This window comes from Meleagris gallopavo, chromosome 6, assembly GCF_000146605.3.
Source record: "Meleagris gallopavo isolate NT-WF06-2002-E0010 breed Aviagen turkey brand Nicholas breeding stock chromosome 6, Turkey_5.1, whole genome shotgun sequence".
Taxonomy (NCBI): domain Eukaryota; kingdom Metazoa; phylum Chordata; class Aves; order Galliformes; family Phasianidae; genus Meleagris; species Meleagris gallopavo.
The window spans coordinates 11,471,386-11,491,885 of record NC_015016.2 but is presented as its reverse complement, the minus strand read 5'-3'; the positions used below and the strand labels follow the sequence as shown (position 1 = coordinate 11,491,885).

The 20,500-nt window shown below is 39.0% G+C and overlaps 1 protein-coding gene across 1 annotated transcript; it reads left to right on the top strand.

The window, feature by feature from the left end:
- The first annotated feature begins 6,928 nt into the window (after nt 1–6,928).
- Nucleotides 6,929–20,442, top strand: LOC104911386 (probable G-protein coupled receptor 158). The gene is made up of 5 exons (XM_019616742.2): nt 6,929–6,970; nt 7,585–7,793; nt 11,547–11,652; nt 13,934–14,080; nt 14,848–20,442. Exons 1-5 carry the CDS (start codon nt 6,929–6,931, stop codon nt 16,288–16,290), a joined length of 1,947 nt encoding a protein of 648 aa, XP_019472287.1. The 3' UTR covers nt 16,291–20,442.
- The last annotated feature ends 58 nt before the right edge of the window (nt 20,443–20,500 follow it).

Genomic DNA, 20,500 nt, shown 5'->3' with positions numbered 1-20,500 from the left:
ATAATTACTGAATGCCCTCAGCCAGGAAAAGGAACAAAGTATTCTAGTCTGTGTTCCCAAAAAGGTTTCCTCCCACTGTTCATTTGTTAATATTTAACCTATATAATCTTTGCATCTGAAGAGGATGTGAATTGCCAGGACCGGCTCAGACAGATTGGGAATTAAGGGTTCCCTTAAAGTTCTGAGTTAGGGCATTGTGACACAGCCTCACAGAGACCCCTTATTAAGTTTTGTACAGGCTTTCAGCTGCATTCCGTGAATGAGTGGTTATTATTTCTTTTTGTTATCCCCATTTGATGTGGCCCTATGCCATATTTAGGGTACTTTGTTCAGAGTATTCAGTGAAAGAATTGTTAATTTCCAAATGGGCATTCTTAAGCCATGTTCTCCTTAGCATGAATATACAAAGATCAGTGCCAAAAATTGTCAGCAGAAGCTATCTCTTGAGACATCTGGGAACTAATTCTTCTGAGCAGTGTTCTCCGTGTGGAAGGCTCAGCCAGAAGGTAATTGTTAGAATTCAACACCAATGAAATCTGGCTTCAGTTTTCATATGAAAATAGTGATTGCTTGTGAAAAGTTTAAGTGATGCAACCAGGACTGTCTAAACTGTTTACAGCAGAAATAGAAGTGAATCCTGTTTTACGAACAAGCCTTCCTCAGCTTTCAGAACAAGACTGCCCTTTTTCTGATTGTAAACCACTGTTCTTCCTGCCATGTACACCTCTTTCACAGTCTGCATCACCAATTGTGTGTGCAATCTAAGTCCCCCACAGTAAATCTTAGGAAAGTGTAGGGGAGAGCAACAAAGACAAGTGATGGCTCCTCTATGAAACTAAATGAAGTGGGGAAATTCATTCATCCCAAATTAACTGCTTCTGTCAATTTAATTTAAAATAAAGCACACTTAAGGGTGATGGAGAATGATTTTTTTTCCCCAAAAAAATAGTGTGTTCTGTTTTTCTTTCTTCTTTTACAATGAGCAGTCAACATTTTTCAGTTTCTCAAAAGTAGTTGGCAACCTTGGTTTGAGCAGTTCAAGTTGCATTGCCCCCTGCAGTAACATTCACTGTTCTTTATACCTGCCTCATCACAAGTGAAAGCCAGTAACTTTTGTACAAAGTGTTTCTCCTAAGGAAACCAGTAACAGGTTGTCTCAACTACATGTTTGTGCATCAGTAAATTTTGTATTCAGATTCTTCTGCAAGCCATCTGTGGGAGGAGGAGGTCGAGAAAGGTTAGGAGATGTTATGACTTCCTCTTGTCTTGGCAGCAGAATCCATTTTTTGTACAGCTTTAAGTCTTTCCTGTACTTCAACTATTTTGTATACTGTTAGCATGTGCTTGCATCCTCTTTAAGATGTGAGAGAAGCAGTCTTACACTCAGCTTGCTCTTCCACTCAAAAGAGGGTGATGGGGCACAGGTCAAATGGCTTTAATAGCAAGGGAAGGAATGAGGAAGATCAGCACATCTCTATAGAAGAAGGAATAAAATGAAGGAATTAAGAAAATAAAGATTAAGAGATGGGAAAAGTGGAGAAATGAGGGGAGATCCCGGAGGCTGTCAGCCATGCATTTAATGCAGGGAGACTCTTACAGAAGGGACAGGTCATGCTCAAGTCAGTGGACATGTCTGCATTGCCAGCAAAAAGCATCTCATTTTCCTCAAACCATGTGGTACACAGGCTGTGGGGTCAGCACATGCCTGGTACTTGCCCAGGTGGGCTTTCAAGGCAGTCATGGCAGCTCAGGGGATGGAGCCTACTGTGCTACAGCAGCTGTGGACCCCTACTCTTCTTTCAGCCACGCACAGCCATAAACCACGTGAATTCTGGTAGTGAAGATATGTCAGGATTTTGCGTCATTAATTCTTCCTTCACACATAAATCTTTATTGTTGTACTTGGTACATTACAGTAATTCTGAGATATGATCAGAGAGACAGGTAGATCTCTGCTAATTTATAATTTGCTAGGAATAATTCAGCACTGAAGACCTATATATGCAACCACGATTTGCTGAAATATAGAACAACCCATAAAGCCTAAGAAAAAAGCTTCTACTATGACATGACACACCTCTCCAGCTGGGTGATTGAATGCAGTGGAGACAGAAAGAGAATACACTGGCTGGCTGTGGAAGAAGAGTATGTTTGTGTTTTTTTCTTTGTGTTTAAGAGTGGTGTATGCAGCTCCTGAAGGCTGAGTGAGGAAATGGATGGAAGCGCCTTAGAGCAGTCCATTACAGTACAGAGAATTATGGTTTGTATTCAGAATCTGAGGGAAAAAAATGTAGCTGTGGAACAATACTGCTTTGTGAATAGTGCAAAGTTCAGAATGCCAAATGGACTTAGTTAAAGTCAAACCTGTAAAAGGTTCTCCCTTCTTAAACTTTGCATGATGAAAGCATGCAAAGTATTTCACCATTTCTAGAGAGCAACATCCTGTTCTTGTCTTGTGGTACTGCTTCTTGAGCAAAATCCATGTGGTTGGATATGGAACATCATACAGAGTCATGAAAATTGGTTTTAAACCATGAAGGCTGTTGTCTTTTTGCTGGTAACATTTGAGCAGCAGAATTAGCTGCTCTCCCTCCTGCTGCCCACAGCCATGTTCTCCTGAAAAGGCACCAGGAGGAGGTCATTTCTGGCAGGGAGGGAGAGTTGAATATCAACCTAAAATAACTCACTTTCCCTTCTGGGCCATGGTAAGAAGCAAACTCACAGTTCAGAATTTAAGCTGTTCACAAATATGGTTAAATTTATTTTCACTGTCATTTTGAAGTGACAAGGTGGCATTATCCCCATTTTGCACAGCCAGTGCTGAGGCTCAATAAGATTAGGATTACATGGTCTGTCTAATCTGGGTGTCCATTTTGCAGTGCTTTCGGCTCAGTTACAGAGCTCAGTCATATCTATGTAGAATATGTTATATATTGTCTCACTGGCTAGGAATACAGCCCAGTGTGCTCAGTTCTGCTGCAAATTGCAACAAAAAAAAATCTAGGTTTGTCCCCATCTAGCAAGAAGAACATTTTCTGAGATTGTGCCTGTGAAACATGGCTCGAGTGGTGACTTCTGCATTTGTAGAGGAGCTCTGAGGCACGAAGTTAGAATTCAGATCTCTTGCATGTGCTCAAAACCACTTTTTTCTCCTGCAGTCTTTTGTCTTATTCACTAAGCATCTAAAATGTTGTTTACAACAAATTATAAGCTTTCTTTATTAATAAGCCTTGATTTATCTCTGGAATTGCTCTGTCACATGTATTAAATGAGACTGGTCTCCCAGGAAATGGTATAGTTAACTGAAGATTATAACACACAGGAAAGCAATTTAAAACTGCATATGTGGTGTTTTAATTTTTGTGCTGTTCAAGATTTAAAGATGCCAAATCTGTAAAAGTAAGGACGAAGGACTTTCCTAAGGCCTCAAAAATTGAGTTTTACCGTTCTTGGTTTTCCACGTTTCCTTATATGGTTTTTGCTCATTCCACTGCTCCATGCAGTCAGCTGAGGTACTGACTTCAGTGAGCAGTGAGCAAGGACACGGATGCTGAAAGTCATTCATGTTGGGGCTGGGCAGGCAGCTGTGAGTCAGGAGCAGGTCATTCTGCATCATCTAAGTGAGGCCTGACAGTTCAGAGCTCAGAGATGTCACGGAGGCACTGGAACAGTCTGCCCGGAGAGTTGTGGATGCCTGGTGTTCAAGGTCAGGTTGGATGGGGGCCTGGGCAGCATTGTCTGGTGGAAGGTGTCCCTGCCCATGCAGGAAGGTTGGAAGTGGATGATTTTTAATGTCCCTTTCCTGTGGATATCTCATTGTCGCTCATTCTCAGAAGGTGCAGAGTATGACCAAAGGCCCAGGTGGGCAGGCATGGACTGCCCCTAGTTGTAATAGGGTACAGGCTAGTCCAGTATGGTGGGTAATGAAGCTAAGTGTTCCAAAATGCTCCCTTTTCTAACACCATGGGCATTATAAACAAAAGGAATGATCATATTTTTAAAACGCTAAAGAATATATATAACCAGGCAGGTTATACATTTAAAGATTAATTAATTTATGCACATGGCATATTGAGGCCGCATTGTGTTTACATTTCACCTTCTGTGTCTCTAAAGCAGTCATTTCTTTTCGTAGTCTTTTGTCAGTCAGAGGTTTGCATCCATATGAATGCCTGGTTTGGACGATTATAAAATAGCTACTGCAAGTTTTTAAATAATTTTTTTTACTTCACATTCCTTGTCAGCTGCTGGCAGGTCACTCATGTAGGAATTCCCATCATTTTTCAGAAGCGGAAAAGAAGACACTTCTTGTGCTTAATAAGTAAAAAGTAGTAAGTAATTTTTAAGCCTTACGATGAATTATATTTGAAGGATTAAGATTATGTATTTTGGACTTTGAATTTGGTCTTGACAGGTTCGCATTATCATGATACAGTCCTTTAGTTTTCAAGTTACTCTTCCAACACCAGGCTTGTAGTGAAATATTATTCAGCAAACCAGATTTTGTTCATTATGGATGTTTTGTGCAAGACAGGCACTAATGTGCAAAGAACAAAACTAGAAAGACCTCAGAGATAAATCGTGCTTAAGAGTCTTGCTCTTACATGTTTCACTATCCATCTATCTATCCAGCTGTCAACTTAAAGTTAGTTACTTTAGCTATGTCTCCTATAACAAATATATAATTATATTAGCTTGTTTTATGTTGAGAGATCAGAGAGACTATATAGGAAAATAGTAGAGCAAATTTTTGTATCTTCAGATTTTCATTACAAAATGCTCTAACAGTATGTATCTAATTATGTGAATACAGTTTTCCCCCTCAAGCTCAACTTCTACACAATACATTTAAGATGTGTAATTAGTGGTTTTGATAATAAATTGTTTTTCAATTAATATGTTTTGGTTATTATCACTAACAAAATTATTGTTGTGTTGGTTTTGGCAACCATAGGAACTCTGTTGTTTTACCTTGTGTTTTTAAAGCTATTTCCCATTTGTGTTACATACCAGATGTCTCACTAATTATTTTCTACATACAGGAATGCCCACTCTGCTATAACTGTAAAGCTTTTATAAAAGTATTATTCATGAAACAGTGCAAACTGCTATTGTACTCCAGTATATTAATCCTTTGAAATTGCTCTTCTTGTCTTAGGGACTCTGTGTATGATCATGAAACTGAAAACTATGAAATCTGCAGAATTAATCAGATCCAGGGATCATTTATTCCTTCTTACTGCAGTTCATTGTAATTCTCTTTACTATCTGTATGCAACTTAGTCACTTTCATTTCTGTTATCTTGAAATTCTTTTTCAGTCTGGATAAATATATATATATATTCTTGTAAATCTTCAGAGTTACATCAGATCTTGTTTTAATAGTAAACTAAGCAAAATTTGGCCCATACTTCTTACTTTGCAAATACTTTCAGCACATACAGTTTTCTACATGTATTTTCATGCCTTTAAAAGCCCAACATTTTTAAACTTTCAACTTCTGTTAGCACTGGTAACTAATCATTTCTATCAGTAAGAGACCTTCTCACTTTGATTGTAGAAGAAGGAGAAAAATGAACCATATACTTTGGGGATATGTGTCTGTTATTTCATAATTAGTTTTTACATTAACTATGCAGCTCTACTGATAATTTCTTTATTCCTTTATTTATTTATACTGAGGTACACTTTGGATAAAAGGCAAAATCAGAGGAAATAGACCATGTGGAGTGTTCTGGGGAATGCCTTCTGAAATAAGGGTTTCTATTGAACATAGGACAGTTAAATACAGTAATTTGGCTTTAGCATTCTGTGAATGCATTTTTTGCTTTTCAGTTTCTTCTTAAATCAATACAGAGCAATTAGAGCAATGCATTTCATTACTTTGAAGAGCAATACATTTCAGTGCCATGACTCTGCATAAGCAAGATAAGTGTACTTAGAGAAAACAAAACTGATAATATTTGTAAAGGAGCCTGATGTCTTACTGAAGCAAAATCCATATTCAGCTTGCTCAGAGAAGATTTAAGGAACAAGATGGCTTGATAAGGAATTCCTGTGTAGGTGTTTTTAAGAAACTAGAATCATACATAGAATTCAGTGATAGCATATCTTCTATATATAGAAGATATTAGAAGTTTTGAAACCAAATAACAATTGGCTGATCGCTCCCATCCAGGGCAGTCACCAATCACCTGTTCTAGTTACAATACAATAACATGTATTTACAAAAAGAAGTATGATAAATGACTGATTTCCCATTACATTGCATCTTGCTATATTTCTAATTTAATTTATTTCTATATATATAGTCAGTAGTAACTTAAGGCACAGTGACAAAGTACAGAATTTCAGAAACCAACAAAAAGCTGAACATGGAATTTTCCTTTAGTGCAGGCAGCTGACTGGATTCAGTTCAGAGATGAGGGGCTGAGGCAGGGTTCAACTCACCTACCCAGACGTCTGAGATCTAGCTATTCAGGGTAGTCATCAGAGTGCTCTCAATTCTACGGAGAAGCATGGCATCTTGCCATGTTAGGATGTGATGCCTTGCACTGCAGAGCTGGCTGGTTGCTCATAGGCAGCAAGAAGACCGCTGGCTGAGCGTAGATGAGTTTAGTCCTAACCCTTCCACAAAACACAATGATTAGTGGATTAGTTACAAAAGTTCAACAAGCCAAAAACAGTGTGTGAGTAACAATGGGATTACACTCAATTTCTGATGCTGGTCCAGGAATTGCAGGGGTCTCTTACGGAACCACACCTTACTGCTCAGTCTTAACCACTTACACACACGTCAGCCAGAGTGCAAGGCAAGGCACAAAGGTGCCAGCTGTATTCCTGATACGTGGCAGACCTGTGTTTTTGTCCTTCAAGGGGAGGTTTTTCAAGGTGGCTATGACATGATTTCAGTTGTATCAAAAGCAAAATGATAGCAGAGCGTTTACAGGAACCTGCCGCCAGAGGACTGGTGGATGCAGATGACTTGGCTCTAACAGCATAGTCTAAGCTGATGCTGACCCTTTCTTCCTTTATTCATTTTTCTTCTAACAGAGAGAGACACGTCATTTGTTATAATTATGTTAGGCCCTCAGAAGTGACTCATGATATTATGGGCACCAGCAAAATTAACTGTCATGATCAGTGGAAATTTTTAAACCCGAAATAGATTGTTTTATCTGAGTTACAAACCTTTGAAATGAAAATGTTGACTTAAAAACTTTAAGCTGTTAGCAGCACCAGTCCCTGCCTCTCTCACAAAAACCAAAGCTACAAGTAATCATATTTGTTATTTTAAGTAATGTCAAGCTTCTGTAGTACCAATTTGGAAAATGAGCAAGCAATTATTAGACACTGTCTCAAGGAAGAAATTATTTGACATTGTCTTAACAGTTTCTATACTGAAAAGCTAAAACACTGCAAGTGCTAAGATTCCTGATACAGAGAAAAAGTGGTATTAAAAATTAAAACCAGATGTACAGTAACAGTATCTGAAAGAGTTTGAACGCCTATGTGTGTAGATATATACATTTATATGTGTATGCTGTCTTTATTATAGATACTCACATGCAGAAGATACTGTAGTACTTCAAATTTCCTTCCTTTTTCATCTATAAAACTAATTGCAAATTATTTCTTTTTGTTCTTCTCACAGCTGAATTTTTATTCCTCTTGTGGGGCGTTTATCTCTGCTATGCAGTGCGGACAGTCCCATCAGCATTTCATGAGCCGCGTTATATGGCTGTTGCAGTTCACAATGAGCTCATTATCTCTGCTATATTCCATACAATTAGGCAAGTGATGTGTAGACCTAGTAATTAGCTATTTATCTTTCAGGTTTCATATGGTGCAACATAAAATGGGTAAATGGAGTAGGATGCATAAGGAAAAGTCTCATAAATATTTATTAATAATTATATTAATATTAATATAATATTAATTAATTACTAAACTTAAAAGTGTTCCCATAGAATTCAAGAATGTATATGATCAACTTGTTAGTAATATATATGTTCTAGGTTTTGGTGTTTTTTTCCATATTGCTAGCTAATGCGTTCTTTGTTCAAAGTTCTGTACGCGCGATAAACTAGAGGTAGAAGAAATATTGTCAGTCTTGTATCACTTACACACCACTCACTGGTTTGTATCCCTAGAAAAGCAGCAGGTAAGAATGTTGCTTTATATGAATGTGTCCTGGTGTGTAACAGATTGGCAAAGTGCAGCTGTATGTTGAGATAATTGCACTGGTTTGCGCATGAGGCATAGTGCTGACTTAAAAATTGTTGAGCTGTAACGGTAATATAAGGCATGTATTTCTTTGAAAGCTTATAATGAGCTCAGTGTTTCATATTTGTAAATTATCAGAATAGCAACAAGCAAATAAGGGTCTTTGCCAGAGCTGCATGAAAATTATCTGCCTTTCCCTCAGAGCACCTCCTCATAAGGAATTCGGAATAGCAAGACAGCTCATGCACCAGGAGATTCTTATGACTTACTTGTTACATTCTTGCACCTTCCTTTGCCTCCTGACAGACCTTATCTACTCTGATTTATTTTTTTACACCACTCCACTGACAATCTTCAAATACTCTTCTCAGTTTCTAGGTCTGTACTGGAGCTCACATTCCTCTGTGCCTTCTTTATGTTTTCTTCCGTGTCGCAGCATTTTTCACTGAGTAAAGACCAGCAAAAGAAAGAAAAGAAATCTTTCATCTCTGCTCCTGCTGGGTGCTCTCTTTCCCTGCCATGGTTACGAAGTTCACTACATTTCTCAGGCTTGCAACTTTTTCTTTCCTTAATCGTCTCGTAGCCCCATATCTTGCCATCCATGCACAATCAAAATCTCTTTGTTTACTCCCTAACACAAACATATGAAAAATTGTCTTAAAAATTTTTATTTGGTTGGAATGTTTTTCTTTTCATTCTTGATAGGGTAGGTGTAAAAGTCAGTTACAGTACTTTTGAATTGCTTCCTACTAATACGGTACTTTTGAATCACCTACAGCTTGTATGGTAGCCTTTCAGTCAAAATTTTCCCCCAGTAATCAATGTTCTTAAACCATACTTTGGTTCATGGTAGAAGATACAGCTCAGTGCATTAGGAGAAGTATTTTGTGGGCTGCAAGTTTCTTTTAACAATAAGATGGAAGTAATCATCCAACCCTGAGGATTTTCCTTGAAAAGCACTAGGAATATGAGGAAAAGAAGAGACTCCTCTCTCTTACATAGCCCTGGTCCTTTGGGCATTTCTAATCAGGCCAGTGGTTTGCTTGTTTTCAGTAGCAGATTTACAGACTTTTTTCATTTTTCTGAAATGTTCCTACACTGTCTGATGTTAACCAAGCAAAGAATTCTGAAGAGATTTCTTCTGTCTACGCCTTCTTTTAGAACAAGTGTAATGCAGGTAGGCGAGAGACAAAAGGACTTGATCTTTCCCATTATCTGTTCTTTCAGCCTAGGGTCTGGTGATTTTGTTCTTCCTCCTTTTTTTTTTAAAAAAAATGTACATTTAGTATTGCTTTCCTTTCTGCCACATGCTGATTTGCTGAAGAAACACCATGCATTTTTTTGTAGATAGGAAGGAACAAAATGCACTGGAAATAGAGTCCCTCCTGAGATGATGTACATATCCATATGCACAAGTCTTAACCCAGTCTCAAGTTCACTTTTCTTTACATGCACTTTTTCTTGCTTCTGTTTTCTCTGCCAAGTTCTACATGTAACTGAAGGAGCTGCAGTGTAAAATGTTTTTATATTTGATGATTTATATTATTTATATGATTTATATGATATATCTGAAATCATGAAGTTGATAGCACTAGAGTCTTGATGTACACCTACTGTTATGTTGCAGCCATCCAGTCTGAAAACTCCTGAAGCTCGCAGAAGATTAATGTGAGCACCAAAGAAAACCTTGAATTGTTTATGTTTGTTCTTTAGAAGTGAAACAGAGGGTTCTTGATTACCTTCTGATCAGCATAGTATTACTTTTCTGCACTTTCTCTTGTATTATCAAGAAAAAAATTGATGGAAAAATTTCATTTAAATAGAAACTCTGTCTCTACAATGATCAGGCACAGAGCTCTGTTAGTAACAACTTGCTTACATGCCACTAGCACATCTTATTGCCTCTTCTTTCTGATTTTCTGTGATAGTTCTTAACCCATCTGCCTTAATCCTTTTCTGTCCTTGTCTTCTCCGTCATGAACAACCCACTTTTTTGTTACTTTTTCACTACTGTTGGTCCCAATTTTGCTACATTTGTATTCAAATCTGGTATTTCTGATATCATAACCAAGGTAAGCAAAGCTTTATAGACTATTGTCAATACAGTTACACCAGGACTGTTGGCCTTGCAAGTTCTGCTCACTCAAGGGCCTACAGCACTCCCTTAATTACCTGTGAAGTTTGACTGTCTTTCTGATGATGCCCTGCCAGCCATCATGGCACCATCTATAGCTTTTTGCTCTGCTGTTTGTTATACCCAGCAGTCTCTCCTGTCATCTCTGATAGTTCTTGTGTTCAGATAGCTGAACCCTTGGCCTGAGTCTTGTCATCTGCCTGCACCAGTAGTAGCAGTTAGTAGCAACAGCTGTATTGTCAGAAAGAAGAATTTAAAACATTTTATTGTATTCATGAAACACTATATTTGCAAAGTAATAAAGAAGTAATGATTAATATATTATTGTGGCATATAAGCCAATGTTTCATGCCAGACTATTTCTGTTAACAAAAGCTTCTGCAAAATGTGCATCTGTGATCTTGGGTAAGCTGCAAATCTCATTTTGATGTGAATGATTTATATAAACCTGCAGATTACAAGCCAGTGATACATCCATTCATCCATTGCACTGCTTACCGTTTATATCTTTGGGAGCTCGAAAAGCAGAAAAGCCAAGCTGCTCTAACTGCAGTGCTTGCTCTGCCACTCTTTTAGAAAGCTCAGCAAGGAACTGCTTCGTTTGTGAAGTTCAGCCCCCCATTTCCTATTGTTTGCAGGGCTCTTGTACCATAAGTGGTCCTGAAATCAACACCATTTCTGTGTTCCCCACTGAAATGCAAGTCAGTTCTGTTCTCTCTTTGTTGGCTTATCAGCCACACTCTGTAGCTGCAATCTCTGGACATCCTTTATTTACAAAGTGCACTGCAAAGTATCATACAACATAGTATCATAACAAGCAGTTCACATCCTTAATGCAAACTGCCATAACTCAGTTCATGCCAAAGACTATTTACACTATCTGAAAAAAACTCCAGCTACATAGAGTGAGAACACTGGAATAAGCAATGTCCTTTAAGACCTGTTGTTACTTTTATACTTTGTTTTGGCTTGTGTTGTTGTTTTTGTGTTTTTTTCCTGAATTGTTTTGAATCTGTGGTATGTAGGTAAAGCATGTGAGTATAATGTTTAGTCCGTATGAAATCACTGCAAAACAAAACCGGTTGTGCTTGGTCTTTCAGTGAAAAGAAACCTAAGGAACATTCAAAATGTTCAATAGAATGCACTGGAGAAAAGAGAGTGAATTGCAATGCAATTCTTTTTTCAGATTCATTCTTGCTTCAAGACTTCAGTCTGACTGGATGCTGATGCTGTTCTTTGCACACACGCACTTGACTGTGACAGTCACTGTTGGGCTACTACTGATCCCTAAGGTATTCTATTCTTTTTATTTTTGTCAAGTCCGGAAGAGAAGTTTGTCATGCAGAAGCAATTCTGTATAAAATTAGCAAGCAGCTGGTAGAAAAGGAAGATGTAAAATTTGTCTAATGCCTAATGTATCTGATTTTTTTTCTTTTAGAAACTCTTACACATTTTGAAAGATTATTTCTTCCAATTTTTAAAATTCCATAGATTCAAAGGACTTTTATTTTCAATTTGAACTAAAAAAATAAATGGATTTGATTCATGCAGGAAGGACAAGATCTTGCCTAGCAATCTCTACTTCAAGTATTTGCTTGACTGGGCCACTGGCATTGTTACCTGAGATTAAAGAGTTTGGGTGAGGGCCTAGAAGGACTGGACCGTTAAATAAAAGTGGGATGAGGAGCTTAGACAGGCTATGAGATGGAGTGACTGGGGCCTAAGCTCAGCACTTGTCACTGTGTGATGATTTCACCCTGATGGGTAGATATGCTCCATCACACAGCTCTGTCACTTCCCCTCCTCAAAGGAAAAAAGGGAGAAAATAGGATGAAAAAGTGCTCGAGGGTTGAGATAAAGACAATTTTCATCATGGGTAAAACAGACTCGGCATAGAAAGATTAACTTATTACTAGAGCAGAGCGATGAGAAACTGAAAGTAAACTAAATACACCTTCCCTCCATCCATCCTCTGTTTCCTCCCCTGGAGCAGAGCGGAGGATCAGGGAAAGGGGGCTGTGATCAGTCTATAACACTTGGTCTTGCCACTCTTCCATGGTCACTCTGCCCCTGCCCCACGTGGGGTCCCTCCCACAGGATGCCATCCTTCCTGAACTGGTCCCACATGGGCTCCCCACTGGCTTCAGCTCTCCAGGCACTGCTCCAACACAGCTCTGTACCATGGAGCCCACCCTTCAGGCACTGCTTCACACGGGTCCCCACAGGCAGCAAGTCCCCCAGCCCTCCTGCCCCACAGCAGGCTTCTCCCCATGGGGACATACCAGTCCTGCACACCACGAAGAAACTGTCCATGCTACAGTGCCAGCAGCAGGGTGACAAGATGAATGTGTGCAGGACACAAGAAGATGCAGATGACAGGATGCAGGGAAGAGAACAGAATGAGCTTTGGGCACCACTGCACAGCTTTCAGAATGGAATGATAAAATGCCAGTCAGCTCCACCTGCCTCTTGCACCAGTCTATAGGATTTGAATGTAGTTTTCTTCTTGTGCAGTACTCCAGCAAAACAAGTGGCTTTATAATGGCTCTTGAAATGACTTGTAACATTAATCAAAAAGTCAAGAATCAAAGGTAACGGTAAAGGTGAAAGTTGCATAAAAGGAATAATGCTAGGAAGTTCAAGTTGATGTTTCTATCTTTTCCTGATTTGCTGACAAACTCTCAAAAATAGATATATTAAACATGCATAACCAGAGGACGCACTGATTCGGCCTTAACACTGCAAAGCCCTGTTTTTTTAATGACTCTACTAGTCTTTAGTAATAGTTTTATTTTCTATTTTTTATCCATTAACTTAATTACATGTCTTCAGAGATGCCTTCCCAGACTAGCCTAGAAAATTTGTTAACCTTTCTGAAACTGACTCATAACTAAGGATCAGGGTTTCCATTTTTAGTTCATTATTTGTGTAACACTGTACAGACTTTCCTTCCAGTGCCCCAAAGAATTCAGGGAATGAAGAGAAGATTCACAATGTTATGTTCAATTCATAAGGTCCTGAGGCCAGACGACTACATGGGCAATAGAGTCACAGATGAATTAATCCATATGAATAAAAAAATAGCTCACACAACCTCTCTTTCCAGTGCTTAATAACTTTTTTTTTTTTTTTTGCCACTCTGTCTACTCATATTCAGGATTGGGATCCAAAATGGGAGAATCACTTTCTGCAGGATTATTCGACTGCATGGAATATGGAATGTAGTTGTATGGTTTTAGCAGCCTAGTTGGAAATACTGAAAGTGTATTCCCATAAATTTGTCATATAAGCTTAAAGTGAATGCAGTGTAAAAAGGCAGAAATAAGTGGCAGAACAAGTACAAAGGATTTTTCTAATGCAGATTTCAGAACCCTTAGTTAGTGGTTAATCCACCATTCATATAAGTTCTTCCATACAGATTTTCTCCAGGACAGTAGTTACACCAGTGATGCCTATAGGTATTGAGTTCAGAAAATCGTATTAAATCCATTGTGATCAACCGTATAATGAAAACTACTGTAAACTTTTATTGTACACTAATGGCAACATCTTTGTTCTGAATGCTTACTGCAGTTTTCACATTCAAGCAATAACCCAAGAGATGATATAGCTACAGAAGCTTATGAAGATGAACTTGATATGGGTCGATCTGGATCCTATCTGAACAGCAGTATCAATTCAGCATGGAGCGAGCATAGTTTGGATCCTGAAGATATTCGGGTATGTATAACTAAATATCATTTATTTTGGACTAGATGATCTTGTAGGTCCTTTCCAAGCTTGTGATTCTGTGATTCTATGATTCTATGATTCTATTTTCAAAAGCATTTCTTTCACATTGGTAAATTCTGAATCAGTTTGATTTTTTTTTTTGGAGATACCAAATGAAATATGTCAGTTAAGTCTCTCAGTGACTGGATTCTGGTCATGTGAAATATCTTGGAAAGAATTGACCAGCGTAAGGAAAAAGTAGTTGTAGTAAAAGTCATACTGGAGGCTGAGGAGGAAGAAACTTCCACAGCAAAAGCCATTAATCAGTTTACATAGGTTCTTTGAAGCACAAACAGCTTCAATTTGATGTCACTGTGATTAGTCGTTTGTACACAGCTATATAATATATCATTTTGATAAACATGGGAAATAGAAAGCTGTGCTGTTGCTGTCTTACGCGATAAAAGGACATTTCTGCCTGGAACTTGTCTGACTTACAGTCCCAGAACACAGAATAGCAGCAAGAGTCAGTAGGAAAACTTACACCACAGTATTGTATGAATGTGTATTGGTTGTGCATGCTGTCTGATGTGCAGCCATGCAGGGTAACTGGTTTGTGCACTAGGGCTGAACTTAGTCTTAAGGTGGAAAAAAATGGAGAAATAGTATATTCAAGAATTAGTAAAGAAAGTGGGATAAGATTAATGTGATTTTTAGGGGTGCTTGTTTGACTTTGTTCTGTTCATACTATTGTTTCTATTTACTTTGCTTTACAGGATGAGTTGAAGAAACTATATGCCCAGCTTGAAATCTATAAAAGGAAAAAGATGATTGCTAATAACCCGCATCTCCAGAAAAAAAGGTGCTCTAAAAAGGGCTTGGGGCGCTCGATAATGAGGCGTATTACAGAAATCCCAGAGACAGTCACTAGGCAGTGCTCGAGGGACGAGAAGGACCTGATGGAGCACAGTGCTGTGAAAAACACGGCTACGCTGAAAAAACCCCCACAAGATTCCACAAGTTCTGCAAAGCCAAAAGAAGAGACTTTGAAAAACAGAGTCTTCTCATTAAAGAAGTCCCACAGCACTTACGATCATGTCAGGGATCAAACAGGAGAGTCTAATAGCATAACTGCAGAAAGCACAGAAGTTACAGCTGCTGAGAATTCAATTCTGGATTCCTTAACTGGTAACAATTTAACCAAAAAAGCTGAAAAAGTTGAAGCAGTGTCCACTGAATCGGTCCCTTTGGTGTGCAAATCACTAAGTGCACATAACTTAAGTGCAGATAAGAAGCCTCTACATCCAAGAACATCTGTGTTACAGAAATCCCTCAGTGTTATTGCTAGTGCCAAGGAGAAGACTCTGGGACTTACAGGTAAAACACAAAGTCTAGAAGAAAGCTCTAAATCTCAGAGATCTCAGCAGAAAGTGAAGGAAGGCAGCAAAAAGCACTCGGCCACCGATAAAGGGGAGCACAAGGATTCTCACCGGAAGAACTCTGCTCAGTCTGAGGAGACAAAGAAAACCCATAAGTCTGGCATTATGAAGCAGCAGAAGGTTAGTCAAACACCTGCAAATCTAGACACAGGCCCAGGTAAGACTCTGCACAAGGACACTTTCGACATAGGAGAAGTTTGTCCTTGGGAGATATATGACCAAACTCCTGGTCCTGTGCCTTCTGACTCTAAGATTCAAAAACATGTGTCTATTGCTTCCTCAGAAGCAGAGAAAAATCACCCTTCCCAGCCAAAGGGGAAATCTCATCATAAGCAGAAGACACCTGAGGGCTCTCAACAGTCGAATCAACAGAGCCCACAGAAGTTGGAGGCAGGCACTCGAGAGGTGCAAGAGCAGCACATTTTTGAAAATGATAAAAAACAGTTGAATTCCAAATCTCAGGGCTCCCCTGGGCTGAAGCGCGAGAACGTTAACAGATATGCACCAAATGTTTGTGGGGGGGAGCACGAGGAGCTGCCCCAGAAAGCAGCAGAAAATGTCAATAAATTGGTGGAACAAAAAAAAATTGCCTCATCTGAGGGAAATGTGCTTTCTGACTCCCGTAAGCCAACTGGTTACTCGCAGCAACCTTTAGCATCTCGAGCTGAAGTCTGCCCTTGGGAGTTCGACACACCAGATTTACCAAATGCAGAAAGAAGTGTAGCTTTATCAAACACCTCTGCTATAAGTGCAAATAAAACAGCAACACCTCGAAAATAAGAGGCTTTTGGACTGAGGAAAGTAGCAACACTGAGAAGAAAGACACCAGGAAAGACAAAGGGACTTAGGCCAAAAGGATCTGAAAATTCCTAAGGAGCATCACTTAAAGGAATCAGCACAACAAGTAGGAATTAAGCAAAACAAATTATTATTATTGTTATTATTTATTTGTTGAGTGCCAACAATGTGATTAGCAGTGCCCAGAATGTGGTCCCTGCTCCAAGGATTTTACTGTGTCATTGAAAGAAACTTGCCTTTCTGAAATCACTTCTCCTTTAAAAGAAAAATAAACAAAACACCAAAACTTGGTAACAAACGCACACTGTAAATCTTAACAGAATTATTTCTGAATGTCACAACTGGCTTTAACTTGCCCTTGGGACTTTAAGGATCCAACAGAAGTAGGGTGTAGAAAATGTCCTGATGGCAGAAAGGATTATCAATGAGCAGCTCTTAAAATGACGACTTTTCACTTTGCGTATTTAATCTCAATAGCACTGCTAACTCAATGCATCCCAAAAACACATTTTATATAATGGTTGCTCTCATTTTCTTATTACTGTGTGTTTAAGTACATTGTTGTGTCTCATATTAAAGCATTCCAGATTGTGTAATTTTTGCAGATACCTTTGATATTATGTGACACAACAACACATTTATGCAATCTGCAGATACTTTTTTCTTATTGCAACTTAAAATACCTGCTATAGACTTTTTGTTTATATATAGAATTACAGTAATTGTTCGCTGGCTGTGGAAGCCAGTAACTCTCATTGGGAAATTCCTTTGGGGCTTGGGAATTTTTTTTCTTTCCTGTGATTTATATAGTGAACTTTTTGTTTTACTCTCTGTTATTTAAATTTATAGTTTGATACTGTATTATTCAGGGGTTTTATACACAGCAAGTTACTTGTTATGCACTTCCCTGTTAATGCTCATAGACTTTGCTAATAGTGGAAATCCAGTCGTCTTAGCTGCATATTCTGGTAAGTCTTAGGACAACTTATCTGTTGTTTGTTACAAATTGGAAAATATAGTCTAACAAACCAGAATACCAACTCTAAACATCCGTGAGGGTGATTTTGTTCAGTATTTCATACTGAGCATATCCTACTACATGAGACAGGCAAGAATGATAACGAATATACTCCAGAAATGATGACCTGATTTACTAAAACTGGACAACTCTGGGAAATTTATCAGCTAGCTAACAACAGTTTACTGTCTATCTCTGTTGGCAAACCTCCAGAAACTGGCCTTTGGAGATACACAGGTGAGGAGAGAAGTCCGAAATATTACTCTTCCCTATATTGGCAGCGGCAAGAGACAGTGGGAATGAAAATGATGGGCATCTCTCTCCCACTCTCCAAGTGTGTTTTTTTTTTAATTTACACATATATTTATGGAAACAGTTACTATTTAATGTAGCGCTAATTTTCAGTAATGGCTAAAGCCATCATCCTGCATTTGGCTTAATTCAAAGGTGGCCCACTTACAACCATGAGTCTTGGTGCAAAAACACTCATGGTGTACCATCAGGGCCTAAGAGGTATCATAGAGAATCTGTGTACCACTAATAATAAAAATTAGGTTCCGCCCTCACCCATCTAAATTTAGAACCGGTGAAGTGCTATTCAATGGAATTGACTGTACAAAGAGTACTCCAAAATAAAGACAGCTCAGTCCTAAAGAACTTGTGCAATCTGAGAGAAGTGATGGGATTCACTAGAAGATGAAATGAGGATGATTGAATAGAATGTGTTGTTTAATATATATATATATATAAAATATATATATAAAATAGATATTTATATATGTTTAATATATATTTAACTTGTCATATCTAATACACACATGCACATACATGTATGTAGTACAAACTGATTTTTGTGGCATCATAGAAAAAGTGGCTTAAGATAAAATGTGATGATTGGAGGGACTTAGATGAGCTGGGCATGAAGAGGACATTTTTTGTCCTTTGAAAAAGACAGAATATGGGCATGTCTACACTAACAAATAGGACAGATCTTCTTACTGCCTCTGGAACGTGCAGATGCTGAGCCAGCTGGAGACAAGTCAGCTCAGGTCTCGGTGCTGTCTGAACACATTGGCCTCGCTCATAAATTCTGTCAAGACTCAGAGCTTGTGAGCTCCATGTTATGGTGGCCAAACTGCCACAACCAGCCTGGCAAGGTGGGATGGTGCTTTGTTCCACCATGGGGACATGCTCCCTGGGCAGTCCTGACTCTCCCAACCCTCTTTTCTAGGGTGCAGTTATGGCCTAGATCTGGTCTCTGCCTTCAACACACGTCTTCTTGCCAGGACCCTGATTTGGCCATCTGAGCACATGTTTTGCCCACACAGTGCCAGTGGTGTTCCATGTGCAGCCCAAATCCAGCTTGCTACTTATTTTGTAAAAGGATTGAGTTCAGAACCTACATGCCCAACTTCCCCCTTCCCCATCCCAGGCATTCACAGAACAACTTCAGTGGGATTTGATCAGCTGGAACAGTTCCCTGTACACTTCCCTGCGTGGGAAGAAATCCATTCTGGGAACACTTTCAGGGAGTCCTGCAGGTGCACACTGACACTCCCCAGATAGATGCACATCTTCAAACTTGCTGAGCATGGTGACCATACTCGTGAGTGGAAGAAGATCATGCAGAATGTCCAGGAGGTGGTTGGTGTGAGCAGGGAAAGAGGACAGTTTATGGCAAGTTGTCCTTCCAAACAGAAGGCAGTGCTTTGTTGGAGCCAGGCGTTGAGATTAGAAGTGGGCATCTGTAAGAGGGTCATGAAAGGAGACTTTTGTACGTCCTCACTGCCTCTTTGAGACAAACGTTCACAAGGAGCAGGTGTCAGTTCTGATGCCTGCACTTGTCCTGTCCTCCCTCCTTCACCTCAAGGAGGCTGCTGCTCGGAGCATGGTGCAGCATCCATAGGGCACCTGCCCCAGCCGTGTGGCACCGCTGTCCTTTGCAGCACTGAGCCCTTCATGTATGACTATGTCTGAGCCACCACTCTGTCTACGATTCCTTGTTCATTTTGTTTTTCCTTTCTTTTTGAAGACAACCTCACTGGAAATACAAAAGCAAAGTGCACTCCTTAGTTGGATTAACTCAGCCCAGCTGCTCTGGCCGCAGCAGAACAAAGGCTGGTTGACCACGGAAAGCACTGGCTTGTGTATTCTGGTTTGGTTTGGTTTTCTTTCATCCTGATCCCTTCCTTCACTTCTTAAAAAATGGCTGTTACGGTTCTTTAGGCTTGTTGTAGTCGTACATCCTGACTGCTACAATTGGAGAACTTTCCTTCAGAAAGCAACAAAGCTTTAGCAACTGATATCTGGGCTACAGATTCAATTGGTACTTTAGATTTCTTTGCACTTAAGAAAGAGGGGCCAAACTTCACTCGACTACTATATTTCACTATGATGCTGCTAGAAACATTGCTTAATGAAGACATACTAAGTTAGACATAAATAATGTTCTGTATTTCATAGATTTTTCTCCACCAGCATATATTGGCTAGATTGCTTAGTCGTCTTTTTCTGGAGTTTCATCGTCATTACTCAGCCAAGAGAAGTGTGACTCTAGAATTAAGATGTTTTCTAGCAGATCTGTTAAGAGAAAAGATAATAAACACTAAGGTCACAAACATTTGCTAGGTTGTCCTTTTAAATGCATGTGCAAGCTGCATTTCTCCTTTATTTCTAAGCCATGGTTTATAAATAAATTTATACCAACCTTATTAGACTTGTATAATTTATGCAAGATTATACGCTTCAAAATAAAAATCAGTACACACCTATCAGCTTTGGTGGCATCATAGGCCTGAAACCAGACAATACTTTTATATTTGCTCTCCTTAGGCTTTTGCATGCATATGACAACAGGCAGGCCTGAGAAAACACTGCCTTTTGACTTTCAACATTTTAGCTACTCCGAGTTGTAGAGTACATAAAGCTATAAGTCTCTTCACTTTATAATGTGATTCTTATAACAATGTTATCTGGCTAACAACAGCATCCACCATGAAATACTTGATAGATTTATGTTGTAATGTGTTGCAGCATGTAAATAATGTAACTTCTCTGCAATAAAGCACATTTATATGAAATCTGTCTACAGCCTTTTGGGTTGTGAATTTTCTGAAGTCATTACTGATCCAAACTAAACTAATAAAGCATCATAAACTGAAAGTGAGTTTTACA